The sequence below is a fragment of the Somniosus microcephalus genome, chromosome 7, assembly GCF_052327205.1.
Source record: "Somniosus microcephalus isolate GS21.2 chromosome 7, FLI_Smic_1.0, whole genome shotgun sequence".
NCBI lineage: Eukaryota > Metazoa > Chordata > Chondrichthyes > Squaliformes > Somniosidae > Somniosus > Somniosus microcephalus.
In genome coordinates, this window is record NC_140993.1 from 152,976,020 (window position 1) to 153,000,257 (window position 24,238).

At 49.1% G+C, this 24,238-nt stretch overlaps 1 protein-coding gene across 8 annotated transcripts in view; it reads left to right on the plus strand.

Moving 5' to 3' along the window:
• The window catches only part of prex2 (phosphatidylinositol-3,4,5-trisphosphate-dependent Rac exchange factor 2), a 943,088-nt gene that overhangs the window by 490,901 nt on the left and 427,949 nt on the right, over window positions 1-24,238 (plus strand). For all 8 annotated transcript variants that reach the window (XM_085993112.1, XM_085993115.1, XM_085993113.1 and 5 more), the window contains one exon: window positions 7,669-7,763. In XM_085993112.1, the coding sequence (XP_085849238.1) occupies window positions 7,669-7,763 (95 nt within the window). The remainder of the gene's footprint in view (window positions 1-7,668; window positions 7,764-24,238) is intronic.

Genomic DNA, 24,238 nt, shown 5'->3' on the forward strand with positions numbered 1-24,238 from the left:
AGGAGATGATGAAAAAAAGTGCAGAAGGGAGTTTAGCAGCCAAATTGTCACGGGTTCTGTTCAGCTACAGAATAACACCTCAATCCACCAGAGGACTCTCTCCTGCTGAGATGTTATTAGGTCGTAGACTACGCTCCACTCTTGACCTTGTCCACCCAGACCTAAAAAGGAAAATGGAAAACAGACAAAACAAACAAAAAGAGAACCATGACAAAAGAACAAAGAGCCGAAGTTTTGGAGAAGGAGATGCGGTCCTTACCAGGAATTTCAGTTATGGACCAAAGTGGATTCCTAGCTTCATAGACTCAATGACAGGTCCAGTATCATACAAGGTCATGTTGGGAGATGGTAGGGTAATACGCAGACATTTAGATCAGATACTTCCCAGACAAGGGGAAATTGAAATGAAGGTTCCAGATGCAATGACTGAAGACAGGGTTGCCCCCAGTTATCCAAGTGCATCTGTGGTGCCACCACCAGGGACAGAGCCAATTCCACAGGAACCTATTCGTCAAGAGGAAACCATTGTTGCAGAGTCAGATACTCTGAGCACTGCTCAGGAGCAGCTGGTGGCTTCACCACAGACAAGCAGGGACTTTACTGTTAGACGTTCACAAAGGACTTGCAAGCCACCAGAGAGATTGATACTGAACTGTTAGATTCGTCAAGTATGGAACATGATGAATGGAGACTCCTTATGTGACCCTCAGGAATGGTTGTTTGTTAAGAAATTCATACTGAAATCTTAAGGGGGGAGGGATATAGTAATCTGGGATATTATGATTAAGGTTATCCACCAGGTGGTGCTGTAGCCAATGCTGCTGCTAAGGTCAGAGGTTTGCTTCCTGTTAAGGTCAGAGGTTTGCTTCCTGTCAAGGTCAGCAAGGGTGCAATGCCTGGAAGCAGGCCTGCCAATTTGTCTCGCGGTTGTTCAATAAAGTACTCGTCTTAATCCTCATACCACGTCCTCATCCTCAGCACACAAATACTTGGCATAATGTTGAACTTGAATGTAGTGCATTTATTTCATCCATTGTGTGGTGTTTTTGGTGTGATCTGTCATAGTGCTGACCTTTGTTTCAGTTGTGTGGCACCTAACCTACTACTACTTGTGAAAGGAGTAAGTCTGCTGGCTATTGGACTCACTGATTGCCTGCTACTTGATGGACCAGATGTAGGGTTGGCATGAGAGCCAGCCACCTGATCCTTGACTACTCCAGGCATGCCACTATTCTGGATACCAACTCAATGTGTCTATTAATATCTCTGAAAGCATATAAATCTCCTGATTTGTTGAATTTGGTCGAGAGCAACATTGAGCCCAAAGCCATGATAGCAACTGAGCATTAACGAGAAATGCAGCCCTTGTGCCCCTCAGAGTTTCATTGCAGATGCTGGACGAGTTGCCATGTGTTCTATGGCAGACTGCAGTTCATGCAACCCATTTATCAATGACTGTACAGATCCAGGGTAGTAGTTTGCCTTTAGTTTTACCCAGACCTTGCCGAGTATTTTGCAAAGGCACAAATGACTCATGTAACCAATCATGCTCAGACAGCAGTCTACATTTGTAAGGAGGCCCTGTGAAGTTTAAATCACTGCAGCAGAGGCAGGAACCAGCCTGCTGTCTTCCAGCCAGCAGGTACCTGGCCTTGAGCAGCCACCACCATTTGCCTTTCCTCACCAATGCATCATGACTCATCCTGTGCTACTTCCTCAATCTTACCATCTATATTCTTAAGGCTGTGTATAGCTGTGCTGGTGTTTACTGGGACCGTGATAGTGGCTCAGAATGCTGTGAGGTGCTTGCTCACTCTGGGTCACCAGCCTTGCTAGCAGTCTGCTTTTCCATTCCTAAGAAAATAGAAGAGAAAAAACCATCAAAACCCAGTCTCAATAGCCCTCTTTAAGCACTACTTTCATTGCATGAAACGATGTGATGCCAATCCAGCTGAGTGTGTGCCTGTAGGACAGTAACTGAGTCGGTCAACATGCTGGTACTAGCCCTGAACTCCGACTTTATCATCTGCCCTCTCTTGATGCTCTTACAGCTAATGATTTTAAGGGTGGCTTCTTCGAAAGGGGCCAATTGCTTTGGAACACTTTCTGTACCTCTCTGTTCCCAGCAACTAAAAGCCCTCTTGCCCTACAAGCATAAGAATATTGTGAAGGTATTGAAAATGGCTTACCATATTATAGTAATCTGGGATGTAATGTTTAAGTTAGCCACCAGATGGAGCCAAATATTAAGGGTTCACATTCACCAGTTTTTAAGGTAATGGGTCATGTATTCAATGTCCTGGTACACCAGTTTATATGGTAATGTGGCATTGCATTATGGGTATGACTCAGAGGTGAATCCTCCATCTTGCCATCGTGCAGTAAGAATTGTGTGTCTTGCCTGCAGCCTGTAAGAGATGTTTCTCTGCTACACCGGGTAAATAAACAGTTGGGTTTTGTTCCTAATATCTCACTTCTCTCAGTTTCTGACCTTACCACTCGGATATCACATATTGGCGACGAGGATAAACAGATCACATCTTGAAGAAGAAACAAAAAAGAGCACTGAATAGAGGATCATGGCTGCACATCACATCTGCGGAGAAGCTGAGAAAGAAGACGATATGTTCACAATGCATAGTATGATAGAAAACATTCCAAAAGTGGATCCTATCACTTTGCAACTGACAGTAAATGACTCTAAGGTCAACTTTGAAGTGGATACAGGATGCGGCATAACCATAATGAACAGGGAGGAGTACTCAAAATTGTGGAACCGTGCAAAAGTTCCAGAGTTAAAGTCTTGCTCTATGCAGCTTAAAACATATACCGGTGAACGAGTGGCGACATTGGTTACAGCTACTGTAACTGTGCAACACAGGGACACCGTGGAACAGCTACCTGTAGTTGTAGTATCGGGTTCCGGACCAAACCTGTTAGGTCGGGGCTGGATACAAGAACTTAAATTAGATTGGGGAGCAATAAATCAAATAGAGGGAGGCAAACAGTTGTCTTTGCAAGAAGTGTTGATTGAACATGAGAACGTGTTCAAGGAAGAACTTGGCACATTTAATGGTCCCCCAGCTAAGATTTATGTAGACAAGGAGGCACTGCCAAGGTTTTTTAAACAACGACCAGTGCCGTATGCCATGAAACTGAAGGTAGAGGTTGAGCTTGATCGTCTTTTGAGAGAGAACATACTGGTACCCGTGAAATGTTCAGAATGGGCAGCTCCCATTGTACCTGTTTTAAAACCGGACAATTCGGTAAGACTCTGTGGAGATTATAAATTGACAGTAAATAGGGTGTCTAAACTAGAACAGTATCCTATTCCCAAAACAGAGGATCTCTTTGCAAGCGTGGCTGGAGGGTAGAAATTCACGAAGCTGGATATGAGTCATGCATACTTGCAGATTACACTAGATGAGGAATCCAAGAAGTATGTAACCATAAATACACACAAGGGTTTGTTTACCTATAACCGCTTACCATTCGGTGTCTCATCTAGTCCAGCTATTTTCCAGAGGACTATCGAGGGTGTACTGCAAGGGATCCCACATGTTTCCATCTATCTGGATGACATTCTGGTGACGGGAAGAACCGACCAGGAGCATCTGAGCACTCTGAGAGAGGTACTACAAAGATTGGATAAGGCTGGGTTACGGCTCAAGAGGAGTAAGTGCACTTTCCTGGGGAATGAGGCCGTGTTCCTGGGACACAGAGTGGCTGCCACTGGGCTCCATCCAATCAAGGAGAAGGTACAAGCACTGCAGGAGGCCCCAGCTCCTACCAATGTGACTGAGTTAAAAGCTTACCTGGGACTGCTAAACTATTATAACAGGTTTTTACCAAACTTGTCAACAGTGTTAGCACCTCTTCACAAACTTCTGCGCAAGGAGACACAGTGGCAGTGGGAAGAGGAACAGAGGGTTTCATTTGAACAGTCCAAGAAACTGATGCTGTCCTCAGATGTGCTGGTTCACTACCATGCAGAGAAAGACATCATTCTCTCTTGTGATGCTTCACCTTACGGGGTGGGGGCGGTTCTTTCACACAGCTTGGAAGATGGAACTGAAAGACCAATAGGGTTTATGTCTCGAACTCTGACACCGGCGGTAGAAAACTATTCCCAGTTAGATAAAGAGGGGTTAGCAGTAATGTTTGGGTTACAGAGGTTTCACAAGTACATATATGGCAGGAAATTCACCCTATGCACTGATCATAAACCTCTTCTATCTCTTTTTAATTAAATGAAAGCAGTACCACAGATGGTGTCACCCCGGATCCAGAGGTGGGCAGTGACGTTGAGGGCATATGAGTATGTCATCGTTTACAAGGCGGGCAAGTACCATGGGAACGCAGATGCTTTGAGCCGTCTTCCACTGCCAGGTACACCTATCCGTGCAGCTCCAGAGGACAGAGTTTTGATGTTGGAGGACATGGACATGGCAATTGTGACCGCAGAACAAGTAAAAACATGGACCGGTAAAGATCCAGTACTGTCTAGAGTCCGAGAATATGTGATGAGGGGTTGGCCACAGCATCCGGAAGGGACTGATTTCACACCTTACAGTGTCAGGAAGACAGAGCTGGGTGTGCAGGATGATTGCGTGTTGTGGGGAGCACGAGTGATTATTCCACAGCCAGCACGACATTCTATCCTAGGGCAACTACATCAGTGTCATCCTGGAGTTTCGCGTATGAAAGCCTTGGCAAGGAGTTACTTGTGGTGGCCAAAGCTAGATGAGGAGATAGAAAATCTAGTCAAGACATGCAGCACTTGTCAAGTACACAGGAAGGCACCAGCAGCAGCTCCTCTCCACCCTTGGGAGTGGCCGGATAAACCGTGGAGAAGGTTACTTGTAGATTATGCGGGTCCATTCATGGGAAAGATGTTCCTCATAATCATTGATGCCCATTCCAAATGGATGGATGTTTATCCTGTAAATTCTGCTTCATCTACTGTTACTATAGACTGCCTGCGTAGGAGTTTTAGTAATCAAGGGCTACCGGAGATCGTAGTAAGTGACAATTCCACGTGTTTTGTGAGTAGAGAAACAAAAGAATTCATGAGAAACAATGGTATAGTGCACGTGACCTCAGCTCCATATCATCCATCTTCAAATGGACTTGCGGAGAGAGCCGTACAAACATTTAAGGAGATGATGAAAAAAAGTGCGGAAGGGAGTTTGGCAGTCAAGGTGTCACGAGTTCTGTTCAGCTACAGAATAACACCTCAATCTACCACAGAACTCTCTCCTGCTGAGCTGTTGTTAGGACGTCGACTATGCTCCACTCTTGACCTGGTTCACCCAGATCTAAAAAGGAAGGTGGAAAACCGACAAATCAAACAAAAGGAGAACCATGACAGAAGGACAAAGAGCCGCAGTTTTGGAGAAGGAGATGCGGTCCTTACCAGGAATTTCAGTTATGGTCCAAAATGGATTCCTGGTGTCATAGACTCAATGACCGGTCCAGTATCATATATGGTCATGGTGGGAACTGGTCAGGTAGTACGCAGACATGTAGATCAGATACTGATCAGACAAGGGGAAATCGAAATGGAGGTTCCAAAGGAGATGTCGGAGGACAAGTTGGCCCCCAGTTATCCAAATGCATCGGTGGTACCACCACCATGAACAGAGCCAGTTCCACCTGGACCCCTTCGTCAAGAGGAAACCATCGTAGCAGAGTCAGATACTCTGAGTGCTGCTCAGGAGCAGCAGGTGGCTCTACCACAACCAAGCAGGGACTTGACTGTAAGACGTTCACCAAGGCCTCACAAGCCACCAGAGAGATTGATCACGACCTGCTAGATTCGTTCAGTATGGACTATCGTTAAAGGAGTTTCCTTATGGGACTTTTTAAGAATGTTGTTAAGAAATTAATGTTCAACTTAAGAGGGGAGGGATATAGTAATCTGGGATGTAATGTTTAAGTTATCCACCAGATGGAGCCAAATATTAAGGGTTCACATTCACCAGTTTTTAAGGTAATGGGTCATGTATTCAATGTCCTAGTACACCAGTTTATACGGTAATGTGGCATTGCATTATGGGTATGACTCAGAGGTGAATCCTCCATCTTGCCATCGTGCAGTAAGAATTGTGTGTCTTGCCTGCAGCCTGTAAGAGATGTTTCTCTGCTACACCGGGTAAATAAACAGTTGGGTTTTGTTCCTAATATCTCGCTTCTCTCAGTTTCTGACCTTACCACTCGGATATCACACACATTCTCGAGGTCTGATATCTTCTTCCTGATGCCTTGCCAGCTCCTGTGAGTCCTGGACACTGCATGCACCTTTCCTGCCGACCCTCCTGTGGCTGCTGCACCATGTATCTTTTGGAGGGGGGAGAACTTGTGTGGCTATTGATCTCACACCATGTGGCCCTCCTCTTCGTGACTCCTTCCAGTAGGTCTTCCAGCTCCGGGTCAGTAAACCTGGCGTTCGTTACTCTGTTATGCTCCATTACTCAGTCATCCCAGTGCGATTTCAGCTGTTTAAATGACTCATAATTGCATTTGACAGCTGATTATCAGGAATATTAATTTTGCCACTTTGTAGATGGCTCATTATGCAGTATTAAAACATATATTTTAGCACTTTAATGACTGCACATTGGCCCATCCATTGAAACAGGAAACAGTTAATGGGGGCGAGCCTATATGCTTATTAATGCTGAAAAGCCAAAAGTAACATTCAGTTAACTCCTCAATAGTGCACCAACAACAATTCAAGTGTTTAGTTACAAATGTCATCAGCACACACTGGGCTATATCTTTCAGTTGGTGAAGTTCAGTTACAAACACTTAATGTACTCATACTATATCCTCTGTGCTAAGTTTAGGGATGCATCAACTTGTTTATTTTAAATGGGTTAACGCCTGTTTAAAATAATGCACAAAGAAATGTAGTATGAGTGTATTCAGCATTTACATCTGAACTTTACCTATACCCCAATTTTTTAAAATTGAGTATCAATGACATCTTAGAACTGGCTTGAAGAAGAATCACTAACCCACATTGTATCGGTGAACTGAATTGACAACAGTATTTAAAACATAGCTTAGGGCACTTTAGTGATCATGTCAGTTGATCTTGTTCATATTATCCTGCTTATTAGGTCCAGTGCAATGCTCTTGATGCTGCTAACAGCACTCAAAAAAAACTATGGAAATGGAGACCAAAACAAAATATCAGACTATTAAGTTGGTCATAAATTGATTGTTATAGAGTACTCAGTGGTGAGACCCTGTAACACATTTTTGATAGCTTTACTATGTGTGACCAAACCATTTAACTACAAGAGAAAGGATCAAAAGATAAAACAGTTTCTAAGGTAAGGTACCAGTCAAAATGATCAATGTTAATAATCTGGAGTAAATACTAACCATGAAAAAAAAACGATTGCAGATATATCCCAGAATCTAAACCCCAAGAAAATACTGAGAGCACGATAAATTACATTTTGTGTTAGACAGCTGTCAAATTATTCATAATACATAATTTATCAGTGTTGCATCCTTCCCCATCGGAATATAGCCCCAGCTATGCATACATACTGAAGATCCGTCACAAGCCTAAATACACAGAGTAAAACAATATTCAGCATGAATTGCACGTAATTTGTAAGAGAAGAGGCTTAACATGTTATCTTTCTTCCCCAGTGACTGCAACAGCAATAGGAATTCCATTGCTTCTTTTACAAGTATCTGCAGCAGCCACTGCGATTCCTACGCGCACAGTGATGACATGGACTCTGGTAAGCAGTGATGCAATGTGTACGATGCAGAATATTGCCTTGTGTAGAAATAGCCCACTAAATGGAAGCAAGAGCTCTGCTTGTAGCAGGGTTACAGAGATCATAGCAAAAATGAGATTTTACACATAAGAACTTAATCTCCTGTTCAAAGAATATTTTTCTTTGCCTCTTGTCTCTCATTTGTCATTGCTTTCTTTTACATATCTCCTTTTTATTTTCTAAACATTTTTCTTGATTTTTTTTGCTTTTGCCCCTTTGTTTATTATATTTTGTACCTTTTACTTCCATATTGTTTAAATTTCTGTGGTTATGGTGAGTTTCAGATGATAAAGCTAATAACTATGTAAAACAGTTCTAATAAAATATATACAGTCCTAGTAAATCAAATATGTAACACATAAAATCAACATAAAAAATGAAAATTACAAAAAAACAAAATGGGTGTTCAAATGAAATGACATTTAATGTACTTGATGCAATACAGATTGTTAAAAGCATTAATGTGAGCCTAGATATTCCACAGTGGTGTGATCTCTTCCCTCCCCCTTCCCTGTAAGTGTGGCAGAGTGAGACACCCATCCAATTTTGCTTCCAGTCCCCCCCCCCCGACCCCCGCTGCCATTTAACTTCACTACAACAGGCAGCAGGGAGAGGAAAAACTAGACTTTAATGTCTTTGCAATTTTATCTTGCAGAAGTAGAAATGATTCAGGCAAACATGTGGCTACCGCTGCAACCATATTTTGTACAGCTTTTGTTTAATGATATAGATACAATTATGATAAAATTAGTATAACAAGGTTGTGATTAAGTTATGAAGAAAGGCTGAAGAGACTGAAATTTTAGCTGGAAAGAAAAGACTAAGGCGGAACATGACACAGATGTTGAAAATAATAATTTGGGATAAGAGACAAAATGCACAAGCCTTGAGGAAGGTTAGAGATGGGATAGCAGATATGTGGAACAGCCTCTCAGAAGGTGGTCCATTTAATTTTAAAAGGAAGCTGGGTCAATATCTGTTGAAAATGAGGAATTGAGGGCTATTATGACACTACTTGATGGAACTTAGTATTCTTTAAAGTAAGGTTGGGGGATGAGTTGATAATAGAATAATCATACATGGACTCTGGATGGAGTGGGCCTGATGGGCTGAATGTTATTTTCTCACTCTGGGCTTTCTGATGTTCTTACTGTTTTGTGAATCATATATTTGTGCTAAAGATTTCAATATTTGGTACACTGATTTTTGGATATGTTAATTTTTCTTCCAAAATATAAATGTAATGGGCTAAAAAATGTTGAAGGCTGACCAAAAAATAAATTGTTAGTGGTATTTATTCATGTCCATTCAGAGTGACCTGTTCCAGGACAATGGGTTAATTTTAATTGTTCCCGCAGGGCGGGAAATGGGTGGCAACGGGTCAGCCACCCGTTTTACACCTCATCTGATTTTTCTTTCCATGGAAGTCAATTTCCACTGATTAGAAGGGCAGAGTTTGGTTTTATTAGTTTGATCCTGTAGACCCTGAGAAATGTCCCCCCCCCCACACCCCGCCAAAGCTCCTGGAAACCGGTTGGTTCAAATGGCCGCTTAATGTCAGTATTCAAAGCATCCGCATTGGGTGCACTAACTAGTCTGCAGGCCGCCCTGTCAGGGGGAATTGATGCAGATGTTCTTGATACCACAACCTACTCCAGGTAGCACTCTTTATATCAAATCCTTCTCTGCTATTGGCACTGAGGATGACATTGGACTCGGCAGTGACCCCTGCCATCTGTCTCAGGTCCTTAGTACTTCCATGTGAGTGTAATGCTCATCCTTTTAGAGCAGGACCCCAGATCCTGTAGAGGCAAAGGCTGCCTTCTGCAGAACCGCTACCCGCTACTGTCATATATCGTTAACGTTTACCTTTGACTCCTCTGGTACCCTCATGTATGTGTCTGACCCAGTGGAAATTCTGATCGGATCCATCTATATTGTTCAAAGATACACTATGAACTATTTGCCAGGAAAACAAATAGATATGTTGTTGTACTGAAAATAAGCATTTCCATCCAGGCTACTGACACATCTTGCATTTTGGTATCTTTTGTGATTGCACTGGCTGCACCATCACATTTCCACTTCCATTCTCTCATTGCTTGATATTAGAAAATGAATGAGCTGTTGTCAACACTATGGGGTGCTGGAGTGTGGGTTTACAGTTGTGTTGTAACCAATAGGTATTGCTAATCTCAACTGCTCCGCTCTGGAGAAGCACCAAGCAGAAAATAGAAGCAAATTGCATACATTGTGCTGTGAAGATAGAAACAGATCACTGGTATCCTAAAAGCTTGATTCAGGTGCATGGACCAGTATAGTTGTGATAAATCCAGAAAGTGGAACAATGAACTCAGAGGCTAGATGGTAGAATTAACACGAGTACTTTATTAACAACTGGGAAACACGTTTACAGACAGCCTGCATCAGCATCCTGCCATTCCACCTTGTGCTGACCTATACAGGAAGCAAACCTCTGACCTTAACAGGAAGCAAACCTCTGACCTTAGTAGCAGCATTGGCCACAGCACCACCTGGTGGATAACCTTAATCACAACATCCCAGATTACTATATCCCTCCACCCTTAAGATTTCAGTATGAATTTCTTAACAAACAACCATTCCTGAGGGTCACATAAGGAGTCTCCATTCATCATGTTCCATACTTGACGAATCAAACAGTTCAGTATCAATCTCTCTGGTGGCTTGCGATACCTTTGTGAACGTCTAACAGTAAAGTCCCTGCTTGTCTGTGGTGAAGCCACCAGCTGCTCCTGAGCAGTGCTCAGAGTATCTGACTCTGCAACGATGGTTTCCTCTTGACGGATAGGTTCCTTGGAATTATCTCTGTCCCTGGTGGTGGCACCACAGATGCACTTGGATAACTGGGGGCAACCCTGTCTTCAGTCATTGCATCTGGAACCTTCATTTCAATTTCCCCTTGTCTGGGAAGTATCTGATCTCATGTCTGCGTACTACCCTACCATCTCCCAACATGACCTTGTATGATACTGGACCTGTCATTGAGTCTATGAAGCCAGGAATCCACTTTGGTCCATAACTGAAATTCCTGGTAAGGATCGCATCTCCTTCTCCAAAACTTCGGCTCTTTGTTCTTTTGTCATGGTTCTCTTTTTGTTTGTTTTGTCTGTTTTCCATTTTCCTTTTTAGGTCTGGGTGGACAAGGTCAAGAGTGGAGCGTAGTCTACGACCTAATAACATCTCAGCGGGAGAGAGTCCTGTGGTGGATTGAGGTGTTATTCTGTAGCTGAACAGAACCCGTGACACTTTGGCTGCTAAACTCCCTTCTGCACTTCTTTTCATCATCTCCTTAAATGTTTGTATGGCTCTCTCCGCAAGTCCATTCGAGGACGGATGATATGCAGCCGAGGTCACCTGCACTATGCCATTTTTTCTCAAGAACTCTTTTGTCTCTGTACTCACAAAACAAGTGGCATTGTCACTCACCACGATCTCCGGTAGCCCTTGATTACTGAAGCTCCGACGCAGGCAGTCTATAGTAGTAGTGGCGGAAGCAGAATTTACAGGATAAACATCCATCCATTTGGAATGTGCATCAATGATTATGAGGAACATCTTCCCCATGAATGGACCCGCATAATCTAAGTGCAATCTTCTCCATGGTTTATCCGGCCACTCCCAGGGGTGGAGAGGAGCCGCTGCTGGTGCCTTCCGGTGTTCCTGACAAGTGCTGCATGTCTTGACTAGATTTTCTATCTCCTCATCTAGCTTTGGCCACCACAAGTAACTCCTAGCCAAGGCTTTCATACGCGAGACTCCAGGATGACACTGATGTAGTTGCTCTAGGATAGACTGTCGTGCTGGCTGTAGAATAATCACTCGTGCTCCCCACAACACGCAACCATCCTGCACACTCAGCTCTGTTTTCCTGACACTGTAGGGTGTGAAGTCAGCCCCTTCCGGATGCTGTGGCCATCCCCTCACCACATATTCTCGAACTCTAGACAGTACTGGATCTTTACCTGTCCATGTTCTTACTTGCTCTGCAGTCACAAGTGCCGTGTCGGTGTCCTCCAACATCAAAACTCTGTCCTTTGGAGCTGCAAGGATAGGTGTGCCTGGCAGTGGAAGACGGCTCAAGGCATCTGCGTTCCCATGGTACTTGCCCGTCTTGTAGACGATGACTTACTCATATGCCCTCAACGTCACTGCCCACCTCTGGATCCGGGGTGACACCATCTGTGGAACTGCTTTCATTTTGTTGAAAAGAGAGAGAAGAGGTTTATGATTGGTGCATATGGTGAATTTCCTGCCATATATGTACTTGTGGAACCTCTGTAACCGAAGCATTACTGCTAACCCCTCTTTGTCTAACTGGGAATAGTTTTTTTCTGCTGGTGTTAGAGTTCGGGACATAAACCCTATTGGTCTTTCGGTTCCATCTTCCATGCAGTGTGAAAGAACTGCCCCCACCCCGTAAGGTGAAGTGTCACAAGAGAGAATGATGTCTTTCTCTGTATTGTAGTGAACCAGCACATCCGACGACAGCATCAGTTTCTTGGACTGTTCAAATGAAACCCCCTGCTCCTCTCCCCACTACCACTGTGTCTCCTGGTGCAGTAGTTTGTGAAGAGGTGCTAACACAGTTGACAAGTTTGTTAAAAACCTGTTATAATAGTTCAGCAGTCCCAGGTAAGCTTTTTAACTCAGCCACATTTGTAGGAGCAGGGGCGTCCTGCAGTGCTTGTACCTTCTCCTTGAGTGGATAGAGCCCGGTGGCGTCCACTCTGTGTCCCAGGAACACTGCCTCATTCCCCAGGAAAGTGCACTTATTCCGCTTGAGCCGGAACCCTGCCCTCTCCAATCTCTGTAGTACCTCTCTCAGAGTGCTCAGATGCTCCTGGTCGGCTCTTCCCGTCACCAGAATGTCATCCAGATAGATGGAAACATGTGGAATCCCTTGCAGTACACCTTCGATTGTCCTCTGGAAGATAGCTGGACTAGATGAGACACCAAACGGTAAGCGGTTATATGTAAACAAGCCCTTGTGTGTATTTATGGTGACATACGTCTTTGATTCGTCATCCAGTGTAATCTGCAAGTAGGCATGACTCATATCCAACTTTGTGAATTTCTTTCCTCCAGCCAGGTTTGCAAAGAGATCCTCTGTTTTGGGAATAGGATACTGCTCTAGTTTGGACACCCGATTGACAGTCAATTTATAGTCTCCAGAGAGTCTTACCGAATTGTCCGGTTTTAAAACGGGTTCTATGGGAGCTGCCCATTCCAAACATTTCACCGGCTCCAGTATGTTCTCTCTCAATAGACGGTCAAGCTCAGCCTCTACCTTTGGCTTCATGGCATAAGGCACAGGTCGTTGTTTAAAAAACCTTGTCGGTGCCTCCTTGTCTACATAAGTCTTAGCTGGGGGGCCATTAAATGTGCCAAGTTCCTCCTTGAACACACTCTCATGTTCACTCAACACTTCTTGCAAAGTCAACTGTTTGCCCGCATCTATTTGATGTACTGCTCCCCAGTCTAATTTAAGTTCTTTTATCCAGCCCCGACCTAACAGATTTGGGCCTAGAAATTCAGTAGCGTTCGCCAGCCGTTAGCGCCTTAAGAGGGGTAGATTTCCAGCACTAGGCACTTAGCGCCCGGGCGCAGTCCGATCTGCGCCTACGCCCAACTTCAGTTGACATTTAGCGCCGGCGCAAAGTGTTTGCGCCCGCTCAGCTGCGCGCGCAGCTTATGACGTCATTTCGTCGTGCAATGCTGTTTGTGCGCCCCAAACCGGAAATTCAGTGGCGCCCGCCCAATGTGGGTGTGGTGCTGTTAAGAACTGTGAAGTGGAACGCAGCAGAGGCCCTGCGGGCCTCGGGGAGCACTAATTAAAGGGCACTTAGACTGAACTATAAAGGCCAGCCATTTTGCTGCAATGACTTTAGTGCTTTGGATTTCTGGACAGAGACCAAGGAACAGACCTTACTGATTTGGGACAACATAGGAGAGGTATTTTTGGCTTCTGGCCAGAGCTTGGAAATTAGACTCATTGTGATTTCACTGTTTGCAAGTTTATTATGGGGGCTGCATGGGGTTCCAACCCTCAGTTCCAGCATTATGTGCGAAGGGCTCGCAGACGCTGTGTGAGAGGGCCAGCCATGCCTAGACGCAGAGGGGCCATCAGGCGTCGGCAACGTAGGCCTTACCCACTCAGGGAATACCGGCAGCAGGTGTCCTATCTCACCATGACTGCTGCGCATTGTGTTAAGAGGCTGCGCTTCAGAAGGGAGGTGGTTGCAGAGATCTGCCAGCTGCTTCACAGAGATCTGCGTCCACAGCTGATGTGCAGGACGTCTCTGTCGGTGGAAGTGAAGGTCACGGTGGCTCTGAACTTTTATGCAAGCGGCTCCTTCCAAGCCGCTGCTGGGGACATAGCGAACATCTCCCAGTTCGCTGAGCATCGCTGCATCCGGCAGGTCACCGATGCCCTTTTCGCAAGGAGACACCAATTCATCTCCTTCCCCATGACCCTAGAGAGGCAGGAGCAGTGTGCAGTCGGATTTGCGAGGATCGCCGACTTCCCCATGGTGCAGGGCGCCATTGACTGCACGCATGTGGCTATGCGGGCACCTATCGACAATGCCGAGGATTACCGTAACTGGAAGGGCTACCATTCCCTCAATGTACAGCTGGTGTGTGACCACAGGCAGCGCATCCTAGCTGTCAATGCCCGCTTTCCAGGAAGCAGCCACGATGCATTTATCCTGCGCCAGACTACTGTGGCTGACATGTTCGAGGCACAGCCTCCACCAAGGGGATGGCTTATTGGGGACAAGGGCTACCCTTTGTGTACATGGCTCATGACCCCGCTCCGCGCGCCCAGGACCCCTGCGGAGGAGGCATACAACGAAAGCCATCAAGCCACAAGGAACATCATAGAGCAAACGATTGGCGTCCTCAAGCAACGGTTCCGCTGCCTGGATCGTTCCGGCGGATCTCTACAGTATTCGCCGGATAGAGTCTCCCAGTTCGTCGTCGTTTGCTGCATGCTGCACAACCTGGCTATCCGCAGGACTCAGGCACTGCCACCTCGCGTTGGACCACCAACTCAGGAGGACGAGCAGGAGGACCATGAGGAGGAGGAGGAGGAGGAGGAGTACCAGCCCAGGAGGGAGCCACAAGGTCCAAGGGCCGTCCGCCGGCGGCTTATTGAACGACACTTCTAGGCCCCCTGTCAGGGAATGGCTTGTGGCAATGAACGCACCTGAATGCAGCCGCTCCGCAAGCCCTCAGCCGGTTAACGCAAGAACCACTTGAAACATGACACCTGGACAAGCTGAATAAATAAAAAGCTTTATTTAACAAACTCAGGGCCCTTCCCACATGAAACAGAAAAACAGACAAGACCCCCAAAAAACAGTCAAAAACATATCTCACTCCCACAACCTGCGGAGGAATAACAAAAATTGTCCTTCCAATTGGCCTTCATCCTCGGCCTTACCAAAATAAGCCCCCCCCTCCAGAACACAAACACCCCCATAAAAAAAAACATTTGCCTTCATCTTCGGCCTTACCAAAATAAGCCCCCCCCCTCCAGAACACAAACACCCCCATATAAAAAAAACAGTTGGCAACACACTCTACTTGGTGTGCCGAGAGGGCGAGTCCTTGTGCAGGCTTCTCCAGCCCCTGCCCGACCTGTTGCTCCGCCTCAACCTTGGCCCTGTCGGTGTTGCAAGGCTGGGGGAAGGCTCCTGAGGGGCACAATGCGTGACGGCAGATGCCCTTGGGGGTTGGCCTAGACGAGGTCCGGCCCTGGAGGGGCCGGCTGCTGACTGCTACAGCTGTGGCTGGCCAGCATCAGTCTCTCCAGCAGCTCGTCGCACCTTGGCTGGGGGAGTGGCAGTGGCAGCTGCAGCAATGGGGGCAAGCTGGCTGATGCCAGGCGCTCGCTGGTCGCCAGAGACACTGGCACTCGGCCGGCCTGGCACTGCAGCAAGCGCAGCAATCTGGTGAAGGCCAGACCGCTGTGCTGCAGCAGGGCGGCGGGTGCCCTGGCGATGCTTCCGTGACACAGCGAGTGTGGCAGAAGTGAGTGCGCGAACTGCCCTGGTCTGTGCCCGCATCAGATCAGCCAGTGTCTGGACGGCACCACTCATGAACTCGCGACTCGCGTCCTGTGCTGCCGCGAGTTGGTCGACACCCCTGGCCTGTGCTGCCGCGAGTTGCTCGACACCCCTGGCCTGTGCTGCCGCGAGTTGCTCGACACCCCTGGCCTGTGAGTCCCCGAAATTGGCCACACTATGAGCCAGGGACTCAATGGCCTGAGGCAACTGTCCCACAACCCCCATGAACTCGTTGTGGCGCCGCTCCGAGGCCGCGGACATTTCATCAAGGAGGCACTCCTCCTGGGCGAGGACCGTCTCCGGACTGGAGGGCGGACTCTCCCTCTGGGGAGAAGGCCGCCGAGCTGCCCGAACCTTCCCGCGTGCCTGGACGCCACTGGGCCCAGCAACTTCCCTCCCCTGCAACACTTCCCCCCTCTGGGGAGAAGGCCGCCGAGCTGCCCGACCCTTCCCGCGTGCCTGGACGCCACTGGGCCCAGCAACTGCCCTCCCCTGCAACACTTCCCCCCTCTGGGGAGAAGGCAGCCGTGCTGCCCGACCCTTCCCGCGTGCCTGGACGCCACTGGGCCCAGGAGCTACACCCCCCTGCAACACTTCCCCCTGGCTCTCCTCCAGGCAAGACGTGTCCCCTCCATTGCCATCCCCTGGCGCGAATGAGGGTTCCCCCGATGTGCCGCCTTCCTCTTGGTCCTCGTCGTCCTCCTCTTCCGAGGGACTGGCACTCTCAGCTTCAGGGACCTCCTCCTCACCAGCTGAAAGCAGGAAGGCACAAGAGTAGCTTTAGAGTGAGGACAGGGCATCAGCGAGGGAGGCATGAGTGGTGCCATTATGCGCATTGGTGGGACAGTGGCAAAGGATGTAGATCTGAAGCGCAAGGGGAACCAGAGAGGTCCAAACGGTCATGTCCTTACCATTGGGTCCCAGCACAGGGTCGGCATCTCCTATAGCAACGGGGCCAGTCACCCGGCCACGCACGAGTCGAGCCACGCTCTCCTCCAGCTGACTGAGCTGCTGGAACTGGGGACGGCCTCCCCCGGTGACAGTCTGGCTCTTCAAATTCCGCGCCAGCTTGGCCTGCAAGAGAAAGGACGGCCTCTAAGTACAGTGTGGTGCCCTGTTGTTGTGTGCACTGCCTCCCATGGTCGAATAGCTTGGCCAGTGTGTCAAGTGCAGAGAGTGCTATTGATGATCATGCCAGTGCCATAGCTGCGGGAGGAGGGCTGGCCATTAGGCCTTTGAGGTCCCTTTGCCCATAATGTGAGGTGCACATACAAGGATGAGGAGGACACTGGAAAGGGTACTCACCCTGACCAACCGACTGAGGTCGTTGAACTTCTTGCGGCATTGGTCAGCAGTCCTGGGGACATCGCTGTTGGCTGACACCCTCAGGGCGATTTCCCTCCAGGCTCTCCTGTACTGCCTCCTGGGAGCCTTCTTGCCACTGTCCGGGCACAAGATCTCTCTGTTCTTTTCCAACCCCCTAAGCAGCACCCTCAAAGCATGCTCTGAGAAGCGCTGCGCTCGTTCGCGGGCCTTCTGCATGGCTTCAGGCGCTATTTGGGTCCACCAGCAGTGTTCAGGCCTAGCTGCAGGGCTCCACTATCCAGGGCGTGGCTGCAGACAAAGTCGACCCTTCCCCCTTTAAGAGCTGGCCGGCGTCAGGGTGTCTGCTGTCAATCAAAACATGACCGCACCTGCGCTGCGCCCGGCCTCGGCGTTATCAGTCCGCACCGCCGGCTTAGCGCCTAAAGATAGGAGTGCAACGCAAGTTTCAGCGCTCGCCCAAACTCCTTGGCCAAAGCTACTGAATTTCGGCGAAGTGGCCTCCACTTTCCGGCGGGCGCTAACTTTAGCGCCCGCCCAACTTTACCGCCCCAAAAGTGGCTATACTGAATTTCTAGGCCTGGGTCCGGTACCCGACACTATAACTACAGGTAGCTGTTCCACTGTGTCCCTGTGTTGCACAGTTACATTTGCTAGAGCTAATGTCGCTACTTGTTCACCTGTATGTTTTAAGATGCAGGGAGCAAGGCTTTAACTCTGGAACTTTTGCACAGTTCCACAATTTTGAGTACTCTGCCTTGTTCGTTAATAAATAGACATTCTTATTATGAACACAGCTAGCTTTTGCTAGTTACTTTATTGAGCACATGTGGACTGGTACAGTATCTGTAGAGGCTTCCATCTTGACTGCTGCCTTGTGGGTAGCCTAGTGCCTCATGGGTAATGTAGTCTTAATATATATATATGTAGCTGGGTAGTGTAGTCTTATATACAGCTCTACACAGCTCTACGGCTCCACCTAGTGCCAATATAGAATGACATGTTATTGATCATTACATCCCCCTTTCTTTGAGGTTTAACAAAATCAATATCAATCAACTTTCAAGAAAACAATAAAGATAATATCAGTAACACTTTTGTTAATGCTCTATAAACATAAACATTTTCAAAACAGTCAACACATTTTCAAAGCTTTACATTGTACTCAAAGATTAAATCTATCAGGCTCTTTTACTTCACGTGTAGATCTTCTCAACACGGGTAAGTCTGATGTGTCTTCATGAGATTGTTCTGGCGGTGAATGACAAGATGCAGTTGCGGCATTGTCATCAATCTGGTCTTGAATAGTCTCTTGTGTTTTTAGGAGGGAACGGCGGTTCCTCCTGAGAATCTGTCCTTCCTCAGTTCTAACAGTGGTCCTACTTCCTCAAGAACTGTAGCTTTCCTGTTCCATGCATCTGGATCCTCAATCCTGACAACATCATCCTTTGTCAATGGTTTTAGAGTTTTGGATGACTTGCCATAGTATGATTTCTGTTTCAGCTTTAACAGTTGAAGTCTCTGTCTCAGTTCCTCACTTTGCTGTTCTTTTGCACAGCAGGGTAGCGTGGTGCGCAACTTGCGACCCATTAGTAGTTCAGCAGGTGAAGAACCACAGTCTAAAGGCGAGGCTCAGTAGCTCAGCAGGGCGAGATAAGGATCAGACTTGCTTTCTGTCGCTTTCTTCAGTAGCTGCTTGAGAACTTGAACACCTTTCTCTGCCTTACCATTTGACTGAGCATACAAAGGACTGGATGTGATGTGCTGAAAGTCATAATGTGCTGCAAACTGTTGCCACTCCTTACAGTTGAAGCACGGACCATTGTCGCTAACGGCAATCCTGGGAATTCCATGTCTGGCGAAGATTGATTTCACATGCATCATGACACTGCTTGCTGTGGTGCTTGAGAGCAGCGCCATCTCAGGATAGTTAGAATAGTAGTCAATCACTATTAGATAGTCTTTACCATTTAAATGAAAAAGGTCCATACCAACCTTTTGCCATGCTGCTGTTGGTATGTCAGCTACTATCATTGGTTCCTTTGCTTGTTTGTTTTGGTGTTTCTGACATGTCTCACATTTGCCTATCATGTTCTCAATGTCCTTATTTATGCCAGGCCAATAAACAGTGTCTCTTGCTCTCTTGCATTTTTCAATTCCGAGGTGTCCCTCGTGAATCCTTTTGAGTATGTCTTGATGTAGAGCCTGTGGAATGACTATTCTGTTCTGTTTTAGTAATCGTCCACTTGCGACACTCAATTCTGACCTTATGTGAAAATATTTTGGACAGGAACCTTTTGGCCACCCATGATGAGTGTTCTCTATTACTGTTTGTAATACTGTGGCCTAGAAATTCAGTATAGCCACGTTTGGGGCGGTAAAGTCGGGCGGGCGCTAACGTTTGCGCCCGCCGGAAAGTAGAGGCCACTTTGCCGATATTCAGTAGCTTTGGCCAAGGAGTTTGGGCGAGCGCTAAAACTGGCGTTGCACCCCTATCCTTAGGCGCTAAGCCGGCGGTGCAGACTCATACCGCCGAGGCCGGGCGCAGCGCAGGTGCGGTCATGTTTTGATTGACAGCAAACACCCTGACGCCGGCCAGCTCTTAAAGGGGGAAGGGTCGACTTGGTCTGCTGCCACGCCCTGCATACTGCAGCCCTCCAGCTAGGCCTAAACACTGCTGCTGGAGAGAAATAGCGCCAGCAACGATGCAGAGGGCCCGTGAGCGAGCGCAGCGCTTCTCTGCCCATGCTTTGAGGGTGCTGCTTAGGGGTTTGGAGAAGAACAGAGATATCTTGTGCCCGGACAGTGGCAAGAAGACTCCCAAGAGGCTGTACAGGAGAGCCTGGAGGGAAATCGCCCAGAGGGTCACAGCCAACAGCGATGTCCCCAGCACTGGTGACCAATGCCGCAAGAAGTTTAACGACCTCACTCGGACGGTCAGGGTGAGTACCCTTTCCAGTGTCCTCCTCATCCTTGCATGTGCACCTCACATTATGGGCAAAGGGACCTCAAAAGCCTAATGGCCAGCCCTCCTCCAGCAGCTATGGCACTGGCATGATCATCAATAGCACTTTCTGCACTTGACACACTGGCCAAGCTATTCGACCATGGGAGGCAGTGCACACAACCACAGGGCACCACACTGGCCAAGCTATTCGACCATGGGAGGCAGTGCACACAACAACAGGGCACCACACTGTACTTAGAGGCCGTCCTTTCTCTTGCAGGCCAAGCTGGTGCAGAATCTGAAGAGCCGGACTGTCACCGGGGGAGGCCGTGTCCAGTTCCAGGAGCTCAGTGAGCTGGAGGAGCGTGTGGCTCGACTCATGCGTGCCCGGGTGATTGGCCCCGTTGCTATTGGAGATGCCGACCCTGTGCTGGGCCCCAATGGTAAGGACATGACCGTTTGGACCTCTCTCGTTCCCCCTGCGCTTCAAATCTACATCCTTTGCCACTGTCCCACCAATGCGCATAATGCCACCACTCATTCCTCCCTCGCTGACGCCCTGTCCTCACTCTAAAGCTACTCTTGTGCCTTCCTGCTTTCAGCTGGTGAGGAGGAGGTCCCTGAAGCTGCGAGTGTCAGTCCCTCAGAAGAGGAGGACGACGAGGACCAAGAGGAAGGCGGCACATCGGGGGAACCCTCATCCGCGCCAGGGGATGGCAATGGAGGGGACACGTCTTGCCTGGAAGAGAGCCAGGGGGAAGTGTTTCAGGGGGGTGTAGCTCCTGTGCCCAGTGGCGTCCAGCCACGCGGGAAGGGTCGGGCAGCACGGCTGCCTTCTCCCCAGAGGGGGCAAGTGTTGCAGGGGGGTGTAGCTCCTGGGCCCAGTGGCGTCCAGCCACGCGGGAAGGGTCGGGCAGCACGGCTGCCTTCTCCCCAGAGGGGGGAAGTGTTGCAGGGGAGGGCAGTTGCTGGGCCCAGTGGCGTCCAGCCACGTGGGAAGGGTCGGCCAGCTCGGCGGCCTTCTCCCCAGAGGGAGAGTCCGGCCTCCAGTCCGGAGACGGTCCTCGCCCAGGAGGTGCGCCTCCTTGATCAAATGTCCGCGGACTCGGACCGGCGCCACACCGAGTTCATGGGGGTCGTGGCACAGTTGCCTCAGGCCATTGAGTCCCTGGCTCATAGTGTGGCCGATTTCGGGGACTCACAGGCCAGGGGTGTCGAACAACTCGCAGCAGCACAGGCCAGGGGTGTCGAGCAACTCACGGCAGCACAGGCCAGGAGTGTCGACCAACTCGCGGCAGCACAGGACGCGAGTCGAGAGTTCATGAGTGGTGCCGTGCAGACACTGGCTGGTCTGATGCGGGCACAGACCAGGGCAGTACGGGCACTCACTTCTGCCACACTCGCTGTGTCACGGACGCATCGCCAGGGCACCCGCCGCGCTGCTGCAGCACAGCGGTCTGGCCTTCACCAGATTGCTGCGCTTGCTGCAGTGCCAGCCCGGCCGAGTGCCAGTGTCTCTGGCAACCAGCGAGCGCCTGGCATCAGCCAGCTTGCCCCCATTGCTGCAGCCGCCACTGCCACTCCCCCAGCAAAGCTGCGACGAGCTGCTGCAGAGACTGATGCTGCCCAGCCACAGCTGCAGCAGTCAGCAGCCGGCCCCTCCAGGGCCGGACCTCGTCTAGGCCGACCCCCAAGGGCATCTTCCGTCACGCATTGTGCCCCTCAGGAGCCTTCCCCCAGCCTTGCAACACACACAGGGCCCAGGTTGAGGTGGAGCAGCAGGTCGGGCAGGGGCCGGAGAAGCCTGCACAAGGACTCGCCCTCTCAGCACACCAAGTAGAGTGTGTTGCCAGATGTTTTTTTATATGGGGGTGTTTGTGTTCTGTATGGGGGTGGCTTATTTTGGTAAGGCCGAAGATGAAGGCAAATGTTTTTTTAGATGGGGGTGTTTGTGTTCTGTATGGGGGGGTTTGTCTTGGTAAGGCCGAGGATGAAGGCCAATTGGATGGACAAGTTTTGTTATTCCTCCGCAGGTTGTGGGAGTGAGATATGTTTTTGACTGTTTTTTGGGGGTCTTGTCTGTTTTTGTGTTTCATGTGGGAAGGGCCCTGAGTTTGTTAAATAAAGCTTTTTATTTATTCAGCTTGTCCATGTGTCATGTTTCAAGTGGTTCTTGCGTTAACCGGCTGAGGGCTTGCGGAGCGGCTGCATTCAGGTGCGTTCATTGCCACAAGCCATTCCCTGAGAGGGGGCCTAGAAGTGTCGTTCAATAAGCCGCCGGCGGACGGCCCTTGGACCTTGTGGCTCCCTCCTGGGCTGGTACTCCTCCTCCTCCTCCTCCTCCTCCTCATGGTCCTCCTGCTCGTCCTCCTGAGGTGGTGGTCCAACGTGAGGTGGCAGTGCCTGAGTCCTGCGGATAGCCAGGTTGTGCAGCATGCAGCAAACGACGACGAACTGGGAGACTCTATCCGGCGAACACTGTAGAGATCCGCCGGAACGATCCAGGCAGCGGAACCGTTGCTTGAGGACGCCAATCGTTTGCTCTATGATGTTCCTTGTGGCTTGATGGCTTTCGTTGTATGCCTCCTCAGCAGGGGTCCTGGGCGCGCGGAGCGGGGTCATGAACCATGTACACAAAGGATAGCCTTTGTCCCCGATAAGCCATCCTCTTGGGGGAGGCTGTGCCTGGAACATGTCAGCCACAGTAGTCTGGCGCAGGATAAATGCATCGTGGCTGCTTCCTGGAAAGCGGGCATTGACAGCTAGGATGCGCTGCCTGTGGTCACACACCAGCTGTACATTGAGGGAATGGTAGCCCTTCCAGTTGCGGTAATCCTCGGCATTGTCGATAGGTGCCCGCATAGCCACATGCGTGCAGTCAATGGCGCCCTGCACCATGGGGAAGTCGGCGATCCTCGCAAATCCGACTGCACGCTGCTCCTGCCTCTCTAGGGTCATGGGGAAGGAGATGAATTGGTGTCTCCTTGCGAAAAGGGCATCGGTGACCTGCCGGATGCAGCGATGCACGGCGAACTGGGAGATGTTCGCTATGTCCCCAGCAGCGGCTTGGAAGGAGCCGCTTGCATAAAAGTTCAGAGCCACCGTGACCTTCACTTCCACCAACAGAGACATCCTGCACATCAGCTGTGGACGCAGATCTCTGTGAAGCAGCTGGCAGATCTCTGCAACCACCTCCCTTCTGAAGCGCAGCCTCTTAACACAATGCGCGACAGTCATGGTGAGATAGGACACCTGCTGCCGGTATTCCCTGAGTGGGTAAGGCCTACGTTGCCGACACCTGATGGCCCCTCTGCGTCTAGGCATGGCTGCCCCTCTCACACAGCGTCTGCAAACCCTTCGCACATAATGCTGGAACTGAGGGTTGGAACCCCGTGCAGCCCCCATAATATACTTGCAAACAGTGAAATCACAATGAGTCAAATTTCCAAGCTCTGGCCAGAAGCCAAAAATACCTCTCCTATGTTGTCCCAAATCAGTAAGGTCTGTTCCTTGGTCTCTGTCCAGAAATGCAAAGCACTAAAGTCATTGCAGCAAAATGGCTGGCCTTTATAGTCCAGTCTGAGTGCCCTTTAATTAGCGCTCCCCGAGGCCCGCAGGGCCTCTGCTGCGTTCCACTTCACAGTTCTTAACAGCGCCACGCCCACATTGGGCGGGCGCCACTGAAGTTCCGGTTTGGGGCGCACAAACAACGTTGCACGACGAAATGACGTCATAAGCTGCGCGCGCAGCTGAGCGGGCGCTGGCGCTAAATGTCAACTGAAGTTGGGCGTAGGCGCAGATCAGCCTGCGCCCGGGCGCTAAGTGCCTAGCGCTCGAAATCTACCCCTCTTATGGCGCAAACGGCTGGCGAACGCAACTGAATTTCTAGGCCTGTATGTTTTACTGTTTCTTCTGCTATTTGCTTTGATTTTGTGTCTGACACGGGCAGCGCAGCAGTGACCATACTCACATGAACATCCACGTCTTCTTCAGTAGAGCTCACATGACTCATTGTGGGTGCTCGGGATAGTGCATCTGCTAACACTATTTATTTG